Source organism: Abramis brama, assembly GCF_963993115.1.
Source record: "Abramis brama genome assembly, chromosome: 10".
NCBI classification, from domain to species: domain Eukaryota; kingdom Metazoa; phylum Chordata; class Actinopteri; order Cypriniformes; family Leuciscidae; genus Abramis; species Abramis brama.
This window is the reverse complement of record NC_139972.1, coordinates 25,646,235-25,667,987: the sequence shown is the minus strand read 5'-3', so window position 1 is coordinate 25,667,987 and position 21,753 is coordinate 25,646,235. Positions and strand designations below refer to the sequence as shown.

Below are 21,753 nucleotides of genomic sequence, written 5' to 3'. Positions count from 1 at the left end.
TGAAAAGTGTTTTTCCAACCTTTTTGAGTAATATTGTGCCAAAATTTGCATCAACCACTTAGTCAGTCAACCATTTTATTCACACTTTATTCAGTAACTTCCCGAAAAATCAGGAACTTTTCATGTAAGAGATGTATTCATTTGAGAATCGGTTCAACCGAATCATTAAAAAGAACCGGTTCATATGAATTTCCTATTTGTTCGCGAATCGGACATGACTCCAGATTAGGGGTCGAGTGTAGTGAGCATGTATTTATTAACACATCCTCAGTGTGCACCCTGAGCCGGTCGTTTGCACAGTCTGTGTGGGGTGTCGATGTTTTATCCATTGTGTTTTATTTTCACGTGAATAATATGTGGCGAATTACAGGAACAACCTCCCGTCGGTTTTGATGTCTCTGCGACTGCAGCCTTGAGAGGGGAAAGGTAGGTTTGATTCATAGAATGTACGGCTCTGATTCTTGCGTTGCAAATATACATTGGATAAAACTTTCGACTGGAACAAATGCATTGATTGTTATCCCTTATCCCTGAAAATTACCTTCCTGAAGAAGCTCTTCTGTTGGCGTTTAAACTTTAGTCATACAGGTTCGTCAGGAATCAACATGATGATGTGTCCATATCATAATGATTCCCAAACATGAATGAATGAATGAATGAATTATCAAGTAACTTACCTGATTTCCTGTTATTTAACTGAGAGATCATGTACATTAATATGTGCGCATGTGTATTGTATAAACATATGTGCATCACTCGCATAACACACACTCATGTTTTGTTTTCATGTTTTATGGGGACTTTCCATAGACATAATGATTTTCATACTGTAGAAACTGTATATTATATCCCCTTACACTAAACCTACCCATCACAGAAAACTTGCTGAGTTTTTACATTTTCAAAAAACATCACTTAGTATGATTTATAAGCTGTTTTCCTCATGGGGACCAAAAAATGTCACCACAAGGAGAAGGATTTCGCTTTGTGGGGACATTTTGTCCCCATAATGTAGGGTTTACCAGGCCACACACACACACACACACACACACACTTATGTTAATCAAGCACTTTTGAGAATACTGATGACATCATGTACATTTGCTGATTGCTGTACATGTTATATGCAGGGGTGGACTGGGACTAAAAAGTGGCCCAGGACTTTCTGCCACAGAGCGGACCACGGTACCCGGTCCGCAACACACCAAACTTAACACAATGGTTCGTTTTGCGCGGAGTAATTTTTACACCACTTACTTAAAAATATAACATGATATTTTTTTTTTTTTACTGAAATAAATATTTTTTTGTGCTTAGTAAAATGAATAATAAATAAATAAATGCAATTAGAATATTTATTATAATTTAAATATTAAACTAAAACCGCCAGTAGGTGGCAACAAGTCACTTTCTTAATAAGTGAATCATTAATTAATTTGCTGCATCTCAATTCACCTAGGCCTACTTATACTACGCCCTAAAAGTATGTTCTCTTTTTGTGAAGAAAAGAGTGTGTAGCAAAAGAGTAGACAAGCTTTGGGACATACTATCATGTCATAAAATAGCGTCTTTAACGGTTGCTCTCTGTCGCTTAGATCCTGTCACGTAAACTGACCTGTCAATCATCTTGTCAAAGATAAAATCCTCCATTTAATTAAATTTCCTACTGTATTAGAGAGAAATGCAGAAGCACGTTGATCTGCTGTCCCGGGTCTTTCATGCGGAAATCATTTAAAAGTTATTGGCCAAACGGATCTTTATAAAAGTTCACGTTGTTGTTGCAGTTGAAATATAACACGGATAACATTAAATAAATATTTTTTTATCAGCTTAAATGTTGATTATTAGTCACTCAAACTCCTTTATCTAAACCTCTCTACTTAACCGTCGTTCTCGCACATCTGCCATGTTTTGTAGTTTTCTGAACACTTTTTACTCGTGTTTGTAGTTCTGAACCAAATCCTCCCCCAAAGTGCAATGGGTTGTGGGCAATATTAGCTGTTATAGTGAGCACGGATCCACACTTTGAAAATCCACCGGAAATAGCCATCTGGGTACTTCTGGCATACTCTTTTCAACATACTATGCTTTGGGACCATAGACTGTAAAAAAAGATGGACGACGCCCCTTCGCTCTCTTCCATTGGTGAGAACTGAAGCCGCCAGTGTCCCGATATGGCGCTGACATCTTGGAACTTGAGTCTGCGCAGTAGCGATCTCGGGACCAGACCTGCGCAGTAGTGAGCAGGAAGTAAAGCCACGAAATCAACGCTCCGCCCTCACTCTCGCAGAATGCACTCAGGGAGAGAGGATTCTGCACACTTTTTAAAAAATTGATTGCAGTACGACAAGAGGCGTGTTAAAATAAAGTAAATACAATCTCCTCAGTCCTCCGAAGATCCCGAAAAAAATGTCCGTTGGTGCTTCAGTGACTACTTCGCTCGGAGAACCTGTCAATCAGCTGTCAATCATGACGTTACACCACCATTTTTATAGCATCACGTAACTAACTAAAAACCAACTTATTTTTGAAACAGACACTTGAACTTACATCAGCGTGATAAAAACGACAGCAAATGAAAGAAACCACCTTTGGAAAAAAGATATTTGAAGTGTAATTTAATTGTTTAGTTGGTCTCACGTCCCGTTGAATAACACGGGGAGGCGGGGCTTATGACCTATACTAGGACCAGTCACCAGGGGGCGATCGAGACGTTTTGGCTTCACTTTTCAGGGCTTGTGCGGCACGCTTGTTTGGGACACACTTATTTTAATCTCACATACTGTTTAGGATGGACAGTATTGACATTGAGACGCAGGGAATGATTAATTCAACCGATTGTTTCAAAACAGCTGATTCATTCAGGAACGAAGCAAGTGAATATCTTTATGATTGGGTCATTGAATCATTGACTGACTCATTTTAGCAATGAAACACAACTGTGTTGATCAGAGATGCAAACATTTTGCTCTGACTCCGTTTGAAACTATTTTGGAGCAAAACACTCAGTTTTGACGATATTGTGTCTAAAATGTACGTCACATATATTAGCCTGGTCTATGTTTTAAATTATTACATTTTAATTGATTAATTATACACCATTGAATAAAGTTTTAAATAGTGATGATCTTATGAGGACAAATGAGTGTCCGGCTCAAGGTGTGCCGGTAGAAGGACATGGTATTTTAAAACCAGACTGTGCGACCTAAAACCGGACAGATGGCCACCCTATTTAGCATTTTTATTTTGAACAGTTGGGAAATATTGCTGCGTTCAGCCTCGTCATGTTCAGCTCCTGACATCTTACTCAGGCTTGACAATGACATGCACACTCAGGCTAGTATCTACAGGCGTACTACACTGCTGTATATTAAAAATATACTATTGCGTTCTTATCTTATAAGAAAAAGCAATGCTTAGATTTATCTTGACAGAGCTTTTTAAGTTCTAAATCATCAGTTATGGGAAACTTGCATGGAGTAGTAAATCTATCAGCGGATATATTATTGAACAATAAAACTCTTTATCGTTCATTCCATGAGCCAGACCCGCTGTTTCTCTGTAAGAGAATAGTGGTCAGGCGGGTATTGCCTGTTTCTAAATTTAGATGCTGCTGTTCAGTATGCTGAAAACATCCCCCTTGCAGCTGCTTAAACAAGGCCTGTCGAGCTGAGCATTTTAATGAATTGAAGGGACAATATGATGCAATCTAAGTCTCGTCTGTGCGAGGTGATGACGCCGTAACGCTCCTCTCCCATCCTTCTGTCAGCGGGTGTGATCTTAAAATAGTCTCGTAATGAGGGACCCTCAGAGTGCTCAACGGTGCAGGGTCCTAAGAGAGGTGAAATCATAATGCTCAGAACGGAAGGGTTTGAGAAAGTCACGGAAACGGTTTTGCTTTGATGGAGGTTTGATATTTTCCAAAGGTGTGTTGGAGCGACACTAGTTGACATCTTTCAGTTAGGTGACATTTAAGGTCGGCGTCGAGTATCTCTTTATTTGATGCAGCGTGTGCTGGACGACCTTTAATATTGCTTGCTTGTTGACAAGACTCTCAAGGCCAGAGAGTCTAAAACGACTGCTCAGAAAGCAACTGTCGTGCGGATATTTTGCCATGGCGAGAGAATCTATGTGAATGCAGCCTTTTTCAGTTATTGTTTCATTTCTAAAAGGGCTCTATTAAAGTGCCCCTATTATGCTATTTTAAAGGCTTCTAATTGTATTTTTGGACATCTCCTACAATAGGTTTAGATGCATCCAAGGTCAAAAAAACACTTTAATTTATTAATTATATACACTGCAGCATCACCTCTTTTCTCAGTGTCTGAAACGGTTCAATCAAGGATTTGGTCTCTTCAAACAAGCCTACTCTGCTAGTCAGTCGGCCAGTCTGGCCAGTCGGCCTACCGCTTACTGCATGTCTCGGAAATGAAACGCTCATTACCATATCTGATTTCTGCTCAGGAGCTTCCTCAGCATTTATATATATTTTTAAACTTGGAAGATTTTGACATTAACAAACAGCTATATTACACATTACATGACAGGTAATATCCGAAAAAGCATAATAGGGAACATTTTGTGTAGCAAATTAGCTCAAAAGGTTAATTCAAATTAGCTCAATGAATCTGTTTGTCCAATTGATCAATCGATTAATCAGATTAAAAACAGATTAATCGACCGTCTATTAACTTTCAGAAAGGATATTTTTCGTGACCACATAAAAATAACTCTTTCTTCGCATGTAGCTGTGATCACATCATTAAATTGAAGTTGATTTACTAGCAGGGACCAGAATCAACACTTGTTTGAATTTACACAAGTTTTATTAACTAAATCCCGAACACATAACTAATCTAAACAAACGCATACACACAAATCACGCATACATTGGATATGGAAAAGTGAAAGTGAATGAAACTGGAACAGAACAGGTGAATGAAGCTATAAAAAGACCTGAAAGAACCATCAGTTTTATTTATATCAAAACATCTTTTTTAACAAAGGTGTCTACAACTTCTACTAAACCTCTGTTTAGTTTGTTAAATGTACAATACATGCAATGCCGTTGACCGCGTGTCCGGATGCAGTCTCAGGAGAAAGTCTTGATGGTTCTGTGAGTTGCACTTGATTTTTCTCGCTTTGAATGATGAAATTATGAGGAACTTGTGATGTTAGCCTGACTTGAGGCCTTGAGGCCTGACTTATTTCCGGAGGAAATAAGTTCACAACATGCATTACGAAATTGCATTGTGAATTTATAATGGCTTTAAAAGATACATTATGCAAGCCAAGACACTTCCAAAAATAACCATCTTCTTGCTTGCTAATTTTTCTTCCATTTCTGTTTTAATTTCCTTATTTCAGTCAGCAAATCACACACCCTCTTGTCAAATCGCACACACATACGATCAGCCCACATGCTGCTGTGTTCTCTTATGGCTCATCTGTGATTTCAGCAGTGGAGTTTCCCCTTTAGGGCAGTTTGTGATTCAACCGAAGAGCCTTTCTGTTTTTACATAACACTCATCAGACTACACCAAACCACTGAGGCATTATAAATAACAAGATAATCATTTTTTCGTTAAAGTATCTCAAAAGGTGAATTACTTATTCACAATGGCTTTGTTACACAATCAAAAACCACCCTTTATAGATTCTGGTCATTTTTGTAATTGTGAAAATGGGATAAAAACCTTCATTCGTTCTTTGCAGACATGTCCTAACCCTTCTGGCGGCCCACATGAAGGTCTCATTCATTTACTGGCCTGACCATGTGATTATTGACTGAACCTTGCCAATTGAAATGCAGAAGAGTAGATCGGCATTGTATGTGGATTTGCTTCGAAATGTTCTTTTATTGGTCCATTACTTCACTTCTGAAAGGCAATTAGTCTACTTTTACAGCTGAGCACATCCCTTTTTCAAATTCATCTGATGCCATATGTCACATGCTTGACAATAAATGAATAAACAAAACCTGAAAAGCTGATGCTTTTAGTTTCAGGAGTATCGGTTATATGACAGTCAAGGCTTTGTAAACAGATCAGAGGGGGCAACGCGGTTTGAAAAGAGGCGTCCACTCTGCATTTCAATTACGGGATGTGATAGAAGCACAGAAATCTCTGACTCTTTCTTCTTCAAAGCTTTGTTTGTGAGGTCCTTGTTGAGGGAGGTGTAGTGTGTGTTTGGAGGTGGGGATATGATGTGTTGATTGTGAAGCATGATGCTGTTGTACTGGATATCTGGTAACAGATGTGCTGCTGTGAAGAAGTGGCAGAAGGGCAACAATTTGCAAAACCATTTTACTTGAAAAGGAGGAAAATAAAGAATTAATCAGAAACATTTCAGTTTCAGCCAAATTTCACAGACTCTTGCTTGGTATCAAAATCAGAAAACCACATCCATCCATCCATCCATCCATCCATCCATCCATCCATCCATCCATCCATCCATCCATCCATCCATCCATCCATCCATCCATTCCTTCCTTCCTTCCTTCCTTCCTTCCTTCCTTCCTTCCTTCCTTCCTTCCTTCCTTCCTTCCTTCCTTCCTTCCTTCCTTCCTTCCTTCCTTCCTTCCTTCCTTCCTTCCTTCCTTCCTTCCTTCCTTCCTTCCTTCCTTCCTTCCTTCCTTCTAGTTCCTCATGGATGATTCACTGGGCTGTTTTTCCAGTGTTCCATTTCCTGTTTTTTTGCATTTATAATTGAAATGGTAACAAATACATCATAATTTGTTTTACATTTAGAATTTAATTTTTATAATGAGATAGTTATTTATCTCAATGCAAAAAGAAAAAAAATCTTTATGGCCCTATTTCTTTCTTTTTTTTGTGGTGAAATATAACAATTCTTGACAGTTTTCATGTTGTTCACCCAGGTATATATAAATATAAGATTGTGCTGCTGTATAGAAGCAACCAATCAAAGTGGCATATTGGATTCATTTTCTTTCTTTTTTTTTTTTTTTTTAAATGGCTGCAGAACTAAACCATTAAACCCAGGGTGGCTCAATATTTAGGTCTGATTATGTGTCTCGCCTCCTCCCTCTCTGTTTCTGTCTCTGTCTGGCTAAGTGGTGAAGATGCTTGGTGGGGTTTAATAGAGAGCAGCATGGACGAGGCTGCCAGCCAGCTGGAGAGAGACCATGTTCACAGCGTGTACGAGAGGATCGCACCCTACTTCAACGACAGCCGCTACAAAGCTTGGCCCAAGGTCAAACAGTTCCTGTTAGAGCAGGAGCCCGGCAGCATCGTGGCTGACATCGGTAAGGCTTCATGTTTGATCTTTATTTTCTAAATGAGAACTAAAACTCTCAGAAGCATTTTACAGCCCCGCTTGCTTTGTAAACGACCATTGTCACGTTTTATCTGATGATTTGCACTCCTACTGCTAAAAGAGACCCATTTAATCTTGTCTTTATTCTTTTGCTTGAAAAAAAAAAAAAAAAAACTCTGTGTGAGTAATGGCCCGTTATATCACAGAGACTTTGTCAACAGCTTTTACTTCACCGTTGCCTGAAAGGAAATGCAATTATTCATATTAAAGTTTAATAAGGATGAATGAGCACCAAAGTTATTACAGTACGACACTGGAAAAACAGCCCAGTTAATCATCCATGAGGAACTATTTTATGAATTTTATGAATTATTTTATGACATGCACTGATTATTTTTAAAATTATTACAGGATGTGGAAATGGCAAATATCTGCACATCAATGAGGAAATCTTCAAGTTGGGCTGTGACGTGTGTCGTCCGTTGGTGGACTCTGCATGGAGTCAAGGTCACGAGGTGCAGCTCAGCGATGGCCTGCGTTTACCCTACAGAGACGGCTGTTTTGACTCAGTGCTCTCCATTGCAGGTAAGGCATCAACATTAATGTCCTAAAACATTCAGGTGGGTTCTTATTTTGATTCCACTTAATGATTTAGTTCACTGGTTCTTGCTGAAGCTCAAACGTGCTGCGTAACACGAGAATGAACCTCATTGGTTCTCGCTCGTCAAGTGAACATGCTTGAACTTCCATTTACCACAACTGATGTTTGAGTTGATAAATGTTTATATGTAAATAAAAACCTAAATTCAATTTGTTTCATCATATAAAGCGATCGTGTCTCTTCAGAAAATTTGAACTAAACCGCTAAATTCATATGGATCTCTTTATGAACTTTTTGAAGCGTCAAAGTAGCGTCACTTTTTGAAGCGTCATCTCCCAGATTTCATTAAAATAACTTCATTTTTGTTTTAAAAACGAATAAAAGTCTTATGGGTTTGGAGTGACATGAAGGTGAGTAAATGAGTTATGAATTAAAAATTTTGGGTGAACTAACCCTTTAATACCTTCAATAAATTTTTGTTGTTGTGTGCAACCAGCGAGAAGCATTCAGTTCCATATTTTTTTTCCTTTTAAAGATGGTTCTCAATTCCCATCCCAGAGTAACGTACATAGGCCAGTAAGAGCTGTGCATGTAAACCTCACTCCCCTGGCCTCAAGAGACTCAACTGATGCTAGCGGCTGCGGTCTTTAGTGTCCTTGTTAGCATGCCCGCCTCCCATGCCATAGACTCTGAGAGTAGGTCTGGTAATTGTAAAAATTATTACATTCCTAACTTTTATAAATTTCACATTTTATTAAAATATATTTTTTTATGCAGATCCGTTTTATTTTAGTGCAGAATGTACTGGAACTGTAAAAGGTCATGTTGCTTTAAAAGGAACATCTAGTGCAGACATTTTCTGCACATTACAGCTTGATAAGATCTGAGTTGGGATCATTAGCATAATGATCGATGAGGATGTATGTTCATAGGAGCACATTTCATTAACACACCAGTATTTCCATGATCAAACCATTTCATTTCAATCTGCTGGTAACGCTGCTATTAACTCAAAATGGAGCAGTTATATAGGTTTATTTAAGCTTTATGAGGTGGAGGAAACAAGAGGTGTTACTAGGCTACAGGAGATCAGTGGTTCTTGGAAGAGGCCTGGGAGTATTTGTTGTCAGGCTTTACTGCTGGGTCACCTGGCAACCTCTCTCAATCCCCAGAGAGAAGATTCATGTGGCCATTTGGTGATATCAGAGTCTCATAATGGTTTAAACACTCTGAAAGCCCATTCTAAACACACGAAACAGCCCACTGCTATGAACTGGGCTTTCTGCATTGATTTTGGTTTTACATTTTTCAGAGATATGTTCTTCATAGAGGCACTATCTTCTATCTTTTTTTTTTTTTAATTGTTAGTTCACCCAAAATTTATTTAGTCACTGTAATGTTCCAAACCTCTATTACTTTATTTCTCCTTTTTAATTTTTTTTTTTGTAAATTTATATTTTGACTTGCGTTGCATTTGATAAAAACACAATATTGCTGCTTATTATTATTGAATTTGTAAATGGAGACAATATTGACTTTATATTGACTTTATTATAATTTAATATTGAATTATAATAAATTATAAATGATATAATAAATTATATATTTAAATTGATATCTAACTGAAAATGAACTCTGAAATAATTACTGTTTCACTATTTATAATAATTATAAAAATAATGATGATGATAATAATAATAAAATGATTAATTTAAATGAATTGAATTATATTTTAAGACGGAATTGATTTAATGAATCAATATATTTTTGTTTTTTAAATAAAACTGACAAATAATGACCCTTTTCACTATTTATAATAATTTAAAAAAAATAATATTTTATTAGTTTAATTAAAATATATTGTTGTTATTATTTTATTATTAATCATCTTCATTACAATAGTAAATACTGAGACAAAAATGTAATACCAACAGACTAGTAATTAATTATCTACTTTGTGAAACCCAACAGTTACATTATACATTAATAAGATACAGTACATTATTTAAAAAGAGTACATAAATATGTCTCGACTAAATAACACATTGTTTCACAAAATGTATTGCATATATGCCAAAAGCATTTAGAAATACAAAATAACAAAATGTAATTTTCTCGAAATAACTAGACTGGATATCAATGACTTCTGAATACTAGGGATGGGCATCTCCATATATAGGCCGATACGATACGCATCTCGATGCATAGCCAACGATACGATACATTAAAGATACATATAAGCAGCTACCGATGCGATGCGATACGATTCACTACTATTACGATGCGGTGCGATATGATTTTGATGCGATTCAGCGTGATGCGATTCAATGTAATATGATGCTATGCAATTATAGATAGTTAACTTTTATTTATTTTAAAATAAATATCAGACATACAGCAAATCATAAAGTAGCTTAAGTGCCTGACTTTTAATGGCTCTTTCACAAACAAAAGATTTGGTTTTCACAAAAAAAAAGTTTTTTTTTTTCAGCTGAAATGTTGTTTTAACAAACAATAATAAAAAATAAACGTTCATAACTGTATTCAAATGCAAATATATATATCCTACTTTAAGGTTGTAGGTGACTCTCATGACACGCCTCGCACTCCGTAGTGTTGTGATGCGTCATATTCACGAAGCAGCTGAAGCAGTGGTGATGAGAGAACGCGCTTGAGCAACAGTTGAGTGATGGTGATGAGACGCGAATGAGGGAAATCGCGTCCATCGCGCCATGCTAAACGTGTCTATCGCGCCGCAAGACCACCAGACGCGCGTCAACGCGTCTTTTTAACATGGAAACCACTAGCTCCAGACGCTCTATTCGCGTTCGTTGTGGACGCAGCAGTTACATAATAAAATATTGGTCACAAATGATTGTTTACTTTCTAAATAGTAGAAGTATAGCGCATCTACTAATAAATATAAATGAATAAATCGTTTTTTACCGATGCAAATATGTTAGAAACGATGCATCGCGATACAAATGCCAACTTATCCGATGCACACTTATTTAAATCGATGCATCGCATCGTTAGCTTTTATGCCGATGCACCGATGCGAATCGGTTAATCTTACCATCCCTACTGAATACCATTTCGGTAACACTTTATTTCGATGGTCCACTTTAGACATTTTACTATAAGTAACTTTGCAACTATATGTCAACCAACTCTCAGAGTATTAGTAGACTGCTAGGTTAAGTTAGGTGTTAGTGTTTGGGTTAGTAGAATAAGTTGACATTTGCAAAGTTACTTCCTGTTGGTAGAATATCTGTTGGGGGAGCATCATAATAAAGAGTTAATAGATATTAAGCAGACAGTCTACTGGTACTCTAATGACAGTTAGTTGATATGTAGTTGCAAAGTTACTTATAGCAGAATGTCTAAAGTGGACTATCAAAATAAAGTGTCACCGAAATGATATTCTTAAGTCATGGATATACAGTCTAGTGATTTTGAGATTAATAGACTGTCTGCTTAATATCTGCCAACTCTTTATTATGATGCTTCCCCAACAGATATTCTACCAACTGGAAGTAACTTTGCAACTACAGTAGCCAACATTTGAAGTGGATCAAAAAAGTTAATCAAAGTTGTCCTAAGACAAGAATGGGTATTGTTCAAAATTCATGTATAACTTTGATGAAAGGTTTTGATACACTTCAAATGTTGACTACTGTACATGTCAACTTATTCTACTAACCTAAACACTAACACCTAACCTAGCAGTCTACTAATACTCTAATGAGAGTTAGTTGACATGTAGTTGCAAAGTTACCTATGGTCAGTAAAATGTGGACCATCAAAAATAAAGTATAACCACAATTTCTTTCAATTGCTTAGTCATCCACCACATGTCCACCAAAGAACGGCGTATCCGAGCAATAAAAGAGATGGCTCGCACCCTGCGTGTGGGAGGGCGGATCATGATTTACGTTTGGGCCATGGAGCAGAAGAGGCGCAAGTTTGAGAAGCAGGACATCTTCGTTCCCTGGAACCCCAATCCACCTTTATCTCCTGCTCTCAGAGCACTCGGCCGAACCAGACAGCGAGTCAACGGAACCCAAAGCATCAGCGACGACAGCGCTTCAAGCGACAAGCACAGGAAAGTGAAAAGCACATCCTCCATGGTGGACGAGGGCGACTTGATCAGCCCCAGTCAGCAGAAACAACCGAGGCTTTGGTTCTTCTCCAGATCTTTGGATTCTGTGCTGGACTTCGGCAGCCTGGCCATGTCCCGCTCCTCTTCCAGCAGTTTACAAACTCCTGTCGATGAAGCGACGGAAAGCAGAAGCCGACGAGCTAGTAGTAGAGGCCTCTTCAGGCAGATGTCCAGCCTCTTTTCTTCCTCTTCCAGAACCAGTCTAGAAGAAGACGTCTTCATCTCAGACGCTCACGAACGGGTCCATAAAATCAACAACAGAAGTGTTGGAAATGGAAATGAGACTGTTCCTGTGGAGCTTGTCCATGACTGTTCCTCAGTTCCACTGCCCGACTTGGTGTCCTACCAGAGGGATCAGTCGAATCTTGAAGGACACGAGGAGCTAGATGGAAAATCAAGCCTACAAGAGCCCTTGCGAAGGCAGGAAAGCACAGCGTCTCTCCTGGAAACTGAGGGGATGAATGGACGGAGCAGCGAACAGATGAAGGACTCTTGTCTGCGGTACTACCATGTATTCAGGGAAGGAGAACTGACGCAGTTGATCCAAAACCATGTTGATGAGCTCCATGTTCTGCACACATACTTGGACCATGCCAACTGGTGCGTGGTGGCTGAGAAGGTCCACGTCTGGAAGGTTTAAATCTCATTTTAAAGGTCTGGTTTAATTTATATCTTTTTTGATGTCTTTTAACATTTTAGTTTGAGATTTTAAGTATTTGGACCAGAGAGCTAATATTAAATATTAGCTGTTCAGTATCAATGGCAATAACAAGCGAGGTATTGATGCCCTGATGTGACCAGTGTTGGTCCATAATGTAACACTAAAGCTAGTTGTACTAAATTTGGCATTAGTCTAGTTTTGTTGCATTCAGTTTAAAGTTACAAATAATTTACTTAACTTGCACTGATTTTAATGGTGTATCACTGTTAACTGTCTTAAGCAATGCCTGCCTGGAACAGAAAGCATAGCACATAATTTTTCTGAACCAAACAATGTGAGCACATAACTAGAGTTTTCTAATGAACGCTCTTCGCGAGTTTGTCTGTGTAGGTGTTGTGTGGTTAGTATTACCATGAAGCAGTTGTGTTGTGGTCTGAAGCTTTTAAACAAGATTTTAACTAGTTGGCTGCTTATTAATCGATTGCACATGTATTTCCATCTCGAAAACTTGAACAATTGAAACATGTTTGTGCCGTGTTGTTGTGAATTGTGTTTGTATTTGTTTGTGTAACTTGACCATGTCAATGTCACAACAAAAGTCTTTCATTTTCCTTTAAACTTGAACCATTTTTATGTGTATTTTTGACTTAAATATAATAAATGCAGTATATTTTGTTTTTATCTGACCTATTGGCTTCTTTTGTCTTTTTAGTAAAAGAGTGGTAATTTTTTACAGTTGCTTGAAATATTTTAATTCTTCTTCTTAATAATAATGAGCCAAAAAAGTAATTACTCATAAAAGTAACTAATTATCTACTTTGTAGAATACTATTTTTTTGAAAATACATGTATTAAAAGTGATTTAAAAAACAATAATAAAACCATTTTTGTTTTAATCAGACCCACAAAAATGAATGACTTTTTAGTGAAAAGGTATTTTAAAAGTATTTTATAAAATAATTTATGAAACAGCTTATAGGAAACTGCATTATTAAGAATTATTTTTATTATAAAAAAATTAAATAATAAAAGCACTGTTTTTATCTGACCCACAGGCTCAAATTAAGGGTATGTTTACAACAATTAAAAATACGTTTTTTTCCACGAACAGATGCAAAACGTTTGTCAAAACAATCCTCGTTCACACGGATCCGCAATAATGACTAAAAACGCTGTATTCTGCTGCCAAGCCATTAGATGGCAATGAAACACTATAGATTTAACACGTAATACGCATGTGCAGGACGTCAGTTTTTACAGATTCGCGTTTTTGTTGTTTACAGAGACCGTTTTCAAAGACTTGCACTTTGAAACCAGTTTTCAAAAGTTTGCGTTTTCAGCTGCCAAAAACGCCGTTGCCGTGTAAATGAACGGCCAAAACGCATAAAAAGTGTTGCGTTACGTAAAATTTCTATATGTATTCCTGCAATAAAATAGTTTTGTTTTTACAGTGTATATATATATATATATACTAAATGAGGACCAACATAATTTAGCGAAAATCTTTGAAAAAAATGTTAGTTTTTATTCATGAAATCTATTGCATCCAATAGCATTGGCACAGCAAAATGTTCATATGGTCCCTCTCAGCACCCAATGATCTCAGTTTGTTTAACATCCACAGTCCATTTCCATCCTGGAGTTAAAGTCCATATTCTCTCCAAACCTAAAAGCAGAAATGTGAACCATTAAAAGCATATAAACCTCTGACAGTGCAATCCTGCTGATTATAGAAAGCACCTGTTTCATAATAACATCAACAAAAAAAACGGCAACATAGCATAGCATGTGCCGTTTTTCCCTGTTTTTTTTTTTTTTAAAGAACAAAAAAACAAAAACAATTACAGTCATAAAAATCATAGCAAAACATACTGTTTTCTCACAATCAAGAGAAAAACAATTGTAAAAAAAATTATAGCAAGCTATAATAAAACAATTAAAATACTCCATAGATCAAACAAAGTTAAATAATATGAATAAACACTCTATATAGATTGGTACAAGGCACCAATAATATCCATGTTCATTTCACTCAGGTCCGTTAAATACCATGTTACTTTCATTATGGATTCTGCGAGCTCACCTTTGAAGCAGCTCTGTGAATTATTGAGTGCCTGCGTGCCAGTCGATCAATATCTCTTGAATAGCCTCCACCAATGACAGTGGCCACAGGGATGCCCTTTTTTATGACTGTCTGAAGTACATAAAGATCCCTCTGGTAAAGGCCTAAGTTGGGTAAAATGCACAGACATTGAAGGGTCAATTACATAAAGTACTGCTTTGATTATTATGATATATGATGTATGTGCACAATAGAGTGGAATGATTGACCTTCATCTGTGAGACGAAGTCTTCCAAGTTCATCCTCCCAGTGTGGATCCACTCCAGAATCAAACAGCACCAGATCCGGGTGGAATGTCTCCAGTAACCAAGGGAGGTGTTCCTGGACTGTACAGGAAATGACTTAATGCATTTTACCATAGTACCACAGATAGGCTTATTTATGTTAATGTATTGAAATGTATTCAAAAGTCAAAACTGATCTGCTTATGTTTTTGTGTAGGTGCAAAGCGAGTCAGAGTGTAATAAACAGTACCTTTGGAAAGATACTCTTTGTCTTCAGTGCCATCTTCTAAACTGAGATCTAGGTCACTCTGCTGCTTTCGCAAAGGAAAGTTTTTCCCACAATGCACTGAGAAGGTGAAAACATTGGGTTCGTCCTTAAAGATGAATGCTGTGCCATCACCCTAGTGAACGCAGGAAAGGAAAACATCTGCAATAATTCAACAGCATTTTGGTCAGCACAAAAAAAGATTTTGGGATGGGAGTTGTTATAGACATTCCTTCCCTATTGTGACATATATCTAAGGGAAAGGGCTTCTCAAAATAGAAAGAATGTAAGGCGGGACTTGATTTTTGTCCATCAGGAATTGATTAGTTGGTTGGATTGCTGCTGTTTTCTATTGGTCGATCTGATGTAAGTGACAGGTTGCCCCGACAGTAAACACATCAGAGAATATGCACGATTCTGGATAAACTGAGAATCACAATTATTTTGGTTTCAAATACAGATAACGATTCTGAACAAACAAACAAAATAACATGTAATTTACTAGAGGTTCTGACAAAATGTTAATTGCTGCAATCTATTTAAAAATGTTTTATTAATTTGAATGAATTTTTTTAAAGAAAATCGGTTTGAATGAATGAATCACTCATAAATGAATCATTCAAGTTTTTGAACAAATCTTTTGAATGAATGATTCAATGACAAATAAATGTTTCACTTGTCACCACCTACTGGTGTAAGGATGTGATGGACACCATCATTAAAGCGCCATGTTACTTTCAAAAGGTGATTTACTCAATTTGCTCAATTTTTACGCTACTGTAGACATCAGTGTTTATATCCGAATTAGAAATTTTATCCCAGTACTTCTGTTATAACCTATCCGAAATGACTGTTTGTGAAGCTGTTTCATACCTAAACTTGACAACTGTTTTCTCTGAGGCAGCGCCAATGCAGATTTGAATGTTCCAGTATGATGTTGTCATTACTGAATCGTTGTCATTTAGGAATAAGATGTTTTAATGGAGATTGTGATATTTTAATCGATTAATCAGAGAAGAGCTGTCACTGTAAGATCATGAGGGCACATGGAAAAAAAAAAAAGTGTACGGATAAATAATTTATAATAAATACTGCAATATTCCATAAAAATACGAATTGTCAATTTTTATTTTATTTTATGGTGACTAAAAGAAATTTTGTACCTGATGTACATCCAGATCTACGATGAGAATCTTCCTCTTGGATGCGGACTCACCCATCAAGTGTTTGGCGGTCACAGCCAAGTCATTGAGCAGACAGAAGCCTGCGCCGTAGCCTGGGAAGGCATGATGGGTCCCTCCGGCTGTACTGCACGCCAGTCCCCTCTGCAGGGCGATCTCTCCTGCCAGCACAGTGCCACCTGGACCACATCTCAGATGAGAGAAATTCATTACATGATGAGATGGCAACTGGATATCAATATACAGTAGCTTTACAAATCTAGTAGCGACTTCAGTACTCAATAACAAAATGAATGAATTGATTAATCAACACATAGTGCAAAAAAAGTCCAATATTCCATCCCGTAATCAAAAAGAAAAAGTGTTTTGCATAAGAAAATTAAGATTTCTTCCATTGTGACATTATTTTCATAACAAAAAGGGTCTACTGTAATGCAAAAAATAAAAATATTACAAGATGACTACATTTTAAAGTTAATTTGTAAAGTATAATTTTAAATGTATGTCACAGTAGTATTTCTTGTAATGAATTTAATATATGCTTGTTTAAAAAAAGTGTTTATAGTAATGTGTATTTAGGGAAAACTATATATATTAGGGAATTGTGCGTATGTATATATATATATATATATATATATATCAGTGTTAACAAAATTAAAACTGTTAAACAAAGCTGCAAAAATAAAATATAAATATTAGATTAAACTAAAACCTAATTCAAAATATTAATAAATGCTATAATAATATATAAATAATACAAAAATATATACACATTTGTATTTCGAGGTAAAATGATCCTGACATTAATGAGGTTCACTCCACTGTTTCAGCACATACTAAATGACATACCCGTTTCATATCTGCAGCGTTGAACTAAACCAGAACTCCAAGGAAATCCAGTCCGCCTCTGATCTTTCTCACTGATTTTTCCACCGATAAAGTTGGACAGGTACTCCTCAGTATGCACACATCCCAGAAGCCCTTTGGAGGCAATCTTAGGAGCCCACACCTACAAGATGGGTCAAATAGCCTATTAATATTCCACAAGTATATTCAAAATATGTGTATTAATGCAAGTTACAGATTCACTAAATATTTCCAACCTGTTTATCTGTTATGACTTGATCTCTGAACAGACTCTCCAGGACTTTGGGGAACTTTCCCATGGGAAACCTGTGGTTTTCAGGGAGGTCACATATGTACTTGACATGATGAACTAAAGGAAGTGCTCTTGATTCAAGGCAAACCTGAGAAAAACGGATGCAAATGAGTTGCAGAAGTTCACTGCAATGGACTGTTAGTAAATGTGATGTCTGGACTAGTTTTACACTCTGGGGGTTTGAATGTGATAATATCGAGGAAACATTACATGTTCAGCGTTGAAAGACCTCCTCCATGCCCGATGCATTGGGTTTCGTTTCAGAAGTGTTTCATTTTGGACCACATGTTTGCATTTAATAGTTGCTCTATAAGTTGATTTTTGACATAAATGAAACATTGCTGCCTTACAATCTACTACGTAACAACTGTTTGTTTGCAAATCGCGTGCAGTTACACAATCAGCAACTATTAAATAACGATCAAGAGATACATGACATTTTAAAACGCTTTCTGAATCAGACTGAATGTTATTGAAGATACGCACGTAAGAAATTAATACAGTCTCATCAGCCCGTCACGTGTGTGTGTATTAGACACTTGCATTTTTCTTGTTGTAATGGAAGTGTGCTACTGCCACCCTCTGTTGAGGAGTGAGACATCAACAAACAGGACATCAAATGTGGTGGAGTCATTTTGTCATAGTGCATTTTTTTTCTTCTTTTTTTTCTATTCTACATTTATTCAAGAGGATATTGTCCACTTGAAGGAGAGAATGAGCACAACAAACACAAGTTTAAGTGTCCTAAATACATGGTACTGACAGGATGGGGTCTTGTACTGGCTTAGTCTGTAAATCTGGATATGCTGAATTTATTAAAAAAAATCATAGGAAACTGGTTGCCTTAAAGGGTTCCTATTATGCCCTTTTATGAAGTCTTGATTTTGATTTTGGGGTGTGCTAGAAAATGTTTTCATGCTTGTTCAAAAAACGCATTATTTTTTCACATATTTTACAATATTACAGAATTTAGCTCTCCCCAGTCTGTCTAGAAAACGCCGCTTTCGATGAAGCCCCTCCTTCCGAAATATGAAATGTGCTGTGATTGGTCAGTTGGGCCAGTGTGTTGTGATTGGCACCAATTAGCGCACGTTCAGGAAATGTCCCGCCCCTTCATAACGATTATGGGGTCTCTGCAGAACAAAAGTGGGCTTTTCTAAATTTTTGGGTGTTTTCAAACTGGTGAGTGTTTATAAATCATGCAATGAAAATGATGCCCTTCACCCGACCCCACCCCTAAACCCTACCCTAACTGTGGGGTTCTTCTCTAGAGTAAAGGATGGCATCAATTTCAAACCAATTCGAGCCCGATTCAGATCCTGACAATGTTAACTGTGGACTGTGCAGAACGGATTCAATACACAGACTTTTCAAGCAGGGATTTCACAGGAAATTTCAGAGTGGTATGTTTTTTGTCATTTTCTTATACTACATTATAGATACGATGTTATCCACCATTTAATCGTGATATTTGTCAGAAAACTAAGGTAATACAAAAAGTAATCGAACAGTGATCGAACAGTACAAACAGTGAACCGTCTTACAAAAGCGAGCACTTACAGAAAAGCAACAGAAAACAAGCTGTTCTCCATGACATGTGCAGCGCAAAGATAAACGTTTGGGTTTAAGTGTTCAGGAACAGTGTTTAAAAATAAGTTTTAACCACTCTAAGTTCGTCAGCCTTAGGAAGGTAAAACCAATAAGTTTTGGAAATGTTGTGAAAAAACAGGGGCTCTTTGACAGCGACAACTTCTCTAATGCAGCTCAACCAGGCTTTGTCCCCTTTTTTTTGTATTCAGTGGGCAGGGTTTATTTAAATGAGTACCATTGTGACTTCATAAGATCCGGTAAAATCACGTTGTAGTCCAAACGAGTCTTTCGTTGTAATTCTTGGAAAGTGGATTCTGTTAAATAAAATATCTCCCTTTGGAGTTAACTTTGAGCCTTGCTTGAATGCTCAAACAACAACATTACACACTAACTAAAGTTGAAAAAGTGGAAAAGCAGGACCCTTTTAAAGTATTGTATTGTGTATTAAGTATTGTGAACTTAATTTCAATTAATTTAACTTACATTTTGTAATATAAATTAGTTTGCAGTTATTACAATTAGTATATTTAAGTTCAAAGTTCAATTCCCAAGGTAAATTTATAACAATTGTTTTATTTTTTTATTTTGTTAAACTAGAAAAGTGTAGGTGAATGAGAAGTGAGGAAGCTTCCTGAGGAGGCATGAGTGTATACACAGGTGTATCCTTCCCTGGGTGGAGCTAAGACCCGAGGAAAGGAAGCAAGGCAATCTCGGCTGCCACTTCATCAAACATTGCTAAAGGCCATCTCAATTTGAAGGATCCTTGGAAGGCAGCCTTCATTTCATGTCCTTCATTTGGCCTGTTTTGAAGGACGTATCGGATGTATCCTCGCGGCATTACAATTCTTTTACAATTCGCGGCATTACAATTCTTTTTACAATTCTCTGCACATATTTAAATTCACGAAAATAAACAAATGGAAACCGAGTCGGTACTGAGATCATCTGAGTTTATTATGAAATGTAAGACAACAATAACGTTTCGGACATTAAGTATAGATGTTATCTTTTGTTTTGCTGCACTAAAACTAAACTGACATAATGTAAGCCACTGGAAGACCACCTACGGTTATCATACACTGTACTGTATTAATAGAAAGCCAGTTAATATAAAGATTTGTAATACAAAGTATTTTTTTTTAAATTAAGTTCAAATAATATTTTCGTGCGGTGACCCCGGGGCAGAAACATTTATGACGTAGCCATGCACACTTCCTATACCGTCTCATTCTAGCGTTTAATGTTGAGGAAGACCTTGCTGCGTTCGAAACCGCATAATCAATGAGTAGGTAGCCTACTTAATTTCAATAAGTAGGCTACTTAGTTAACAAGCGCTAAAAGAGTAGGTAGCCTACTATATATATCTCGTTAAAGGAGAACTCCGGTCAATTTTAACATTGAGCTCATTTTTTTGTAAATTTGGAGTGCTGTCAATACAGAGAACAACGACAAAAATCGGTGTTGCCTACACCGTGTTATCCTTTTTTAAAAATTTGCAATCACTCACATGGCTGGGCACTTGTAATGACACATCAAGGATGTTAAGAGGCTAAAAGCAGGTTTAAAACTTGCCCCATTGAAGTCAACAGGGTGCAAATTTTAAAAAGAGGATAACACAGTGTAGGCAACACCGATTTTTGTCGTTGTTATTGACAGCACTCCAAATTTACAATTTTTTTTAAAAATTGACAGGAGTTCTCCTTTAAGTATGAATGCAATCCGACATCTGCCATGTTGACGTTATCATGTGACCTACGACGTGTTATCACAAGCGCAACAACTTAAAGGTATAGCAGAGGATTTTCCCGAATTTTAGAAATTAAAATTCGCCCTCTCCACTTTTTGAAAAAATGCACATGCACAACACCTACCTGCTCCCGAGAGGGAACGTCTATTAAACGTGTGCACGAGAGAGCATGCACGAGCCTAGTTCTCCTCGTGCACGCTCTGTTTACAAGTTGCTGTTGGCATGGCTCATACAAGCCTACTTTCCTTTACTTGTCGAGTAGAAACTTCGCGACTGAGGCATCAGTGGGAAGCCCAACCTGAGCTTTTAGCGCACGCCAGTGTGTGAAATATTCTCCCAAAAACACTCTGGTATTGTTTCTTTCTTCAGAGGCCTTTCTCTTCTTGTCATACAATTCGTAGACACTTTTTCTCTTGCGACCCTCAGACATTTTGAACAAACCCGGTGAGACAAGCTTCAATGAATGGCTGAAACCGTAGCTCACCACACACATACACCCGAAAGTGAAAGAAAGCGAAAAATACATAGGGACGAGCACGTACGACGGCCTTACGTAAACATATCACCAGAATGATTGACAACTAGGAGGACCAATAGTCTTGATGATCCACCCGGAAAAAGAAAATCCTCTGCAATACCTTTAAAAGATACAAACAACACGTTTAATTCATCTATCTGTAAATATTTTGATATTGATGAAACTTGCTCATTTTGTGGTTTTGTTGCAGAAACAGCTGCCCATTTATTTTGTGAATACATTTAG

General features: G+C 37.1%; 2 protein-coding genes across 2 annotated transcripts; one reads left to right on the top strand and one right to left on the bottom strand.

Moving 5' to 3' along the window:
- The first annotated feature begins 186 nt into the window (after positions 1-186).
- Positions 187-13,388, top strand: trmt9b (tRNA methyltransferase 9B). The gene is made up of 4 exons (XM_084127187.1): positions 187-426; positions 7,077-7,267; positions 7,690-7,863; positions 11,723-13,388. Exons 2-4 carry the CDS (start codon positions 7,114-7,116, stop codon positions 12,679-12,681), a joined length of 1,287 nt encoding a protein of 428 aa, XP_083983313.1. The 5' UTR covers positions 187-426; positions 7,077-7,113; the 3' UTR covers positions 12,682-13,388.
- An 816-nt stretch (positions 13,389-14,204) lies between these two features.
- On the bottom strand, positions 14,205-18,186 carry hdac12 (histone deacetylase 12). Its single transcript, XM_084127188.1, has 8 exons — positions 17,864-18,186; positions 17,598-17,741; positions 17,344-17,503; positions 16,477-16,673; positions 15,299-15,449; positions 15,034-15,150; positions 14,786-14,928; positions 14,205-14,368 (listed from the first exon to the last, which is right to left on the bottom strand). Exons 1-8 carry the CDS (start codon positions 17,990-17,992, stop codon positions 14,345-14,347), a joined length of 1,065 nt encoding a protein of 354 aa, XP_083983314.1. The 5' UTR covers positions 17,993-18,186; the 3' UTR covers positions 14,205-14,344.
- Positions 18,187-21,753: the final 3,567 nt, after the last annotated feature.

Excerpts from the sequence above, each read along its gene's own strand:
- hdac12 (XM_084127188.1), bottom strand. The coding sequence starts at position 17,992 with ATGTTTCATTTATGTCAAAAATCAACTTATAGAGCAACTATTAAATGC. Across the intron at positions 16,674-17,343 it reads ACGCTGCAGATATGAAACGG|GTGGCACTGTGCTGGCAGGA; the intron begins GTATGTCATTTA and ends GATGTGGTCCAG. Across the intron at positions 15,151-15,298 it reads CAAAGAGTATCTTTCCAAAG|TCCAGGAACACCTCCCTTGG; the intron begins GTACTGTTTATT and ends TTTCCTGTACAG.
- trmt9b (XM_084127187.1), top strand. The coding sequence starts at position 7,114 with ATGGACGAGGCTGCCAGCCAGCTGGAGAGAGACCATGTTCACAGCGTG. Across the intron at positions 7,268-7,689 it reads CAGCATCGTGGCTGACATCG|GATGTGGAAATGGCAAATAT; the intron begins GTAAGGCTTCAT and ends AAATTATTACAG. Across the intron at positions 7,864-11,722 it reads CTCAGTGCTCTCCATTGCAG|TCATCCACCACATGTCCACC; the intron begins GTAAGGCATCAA and ends TCAATTGCTTAG.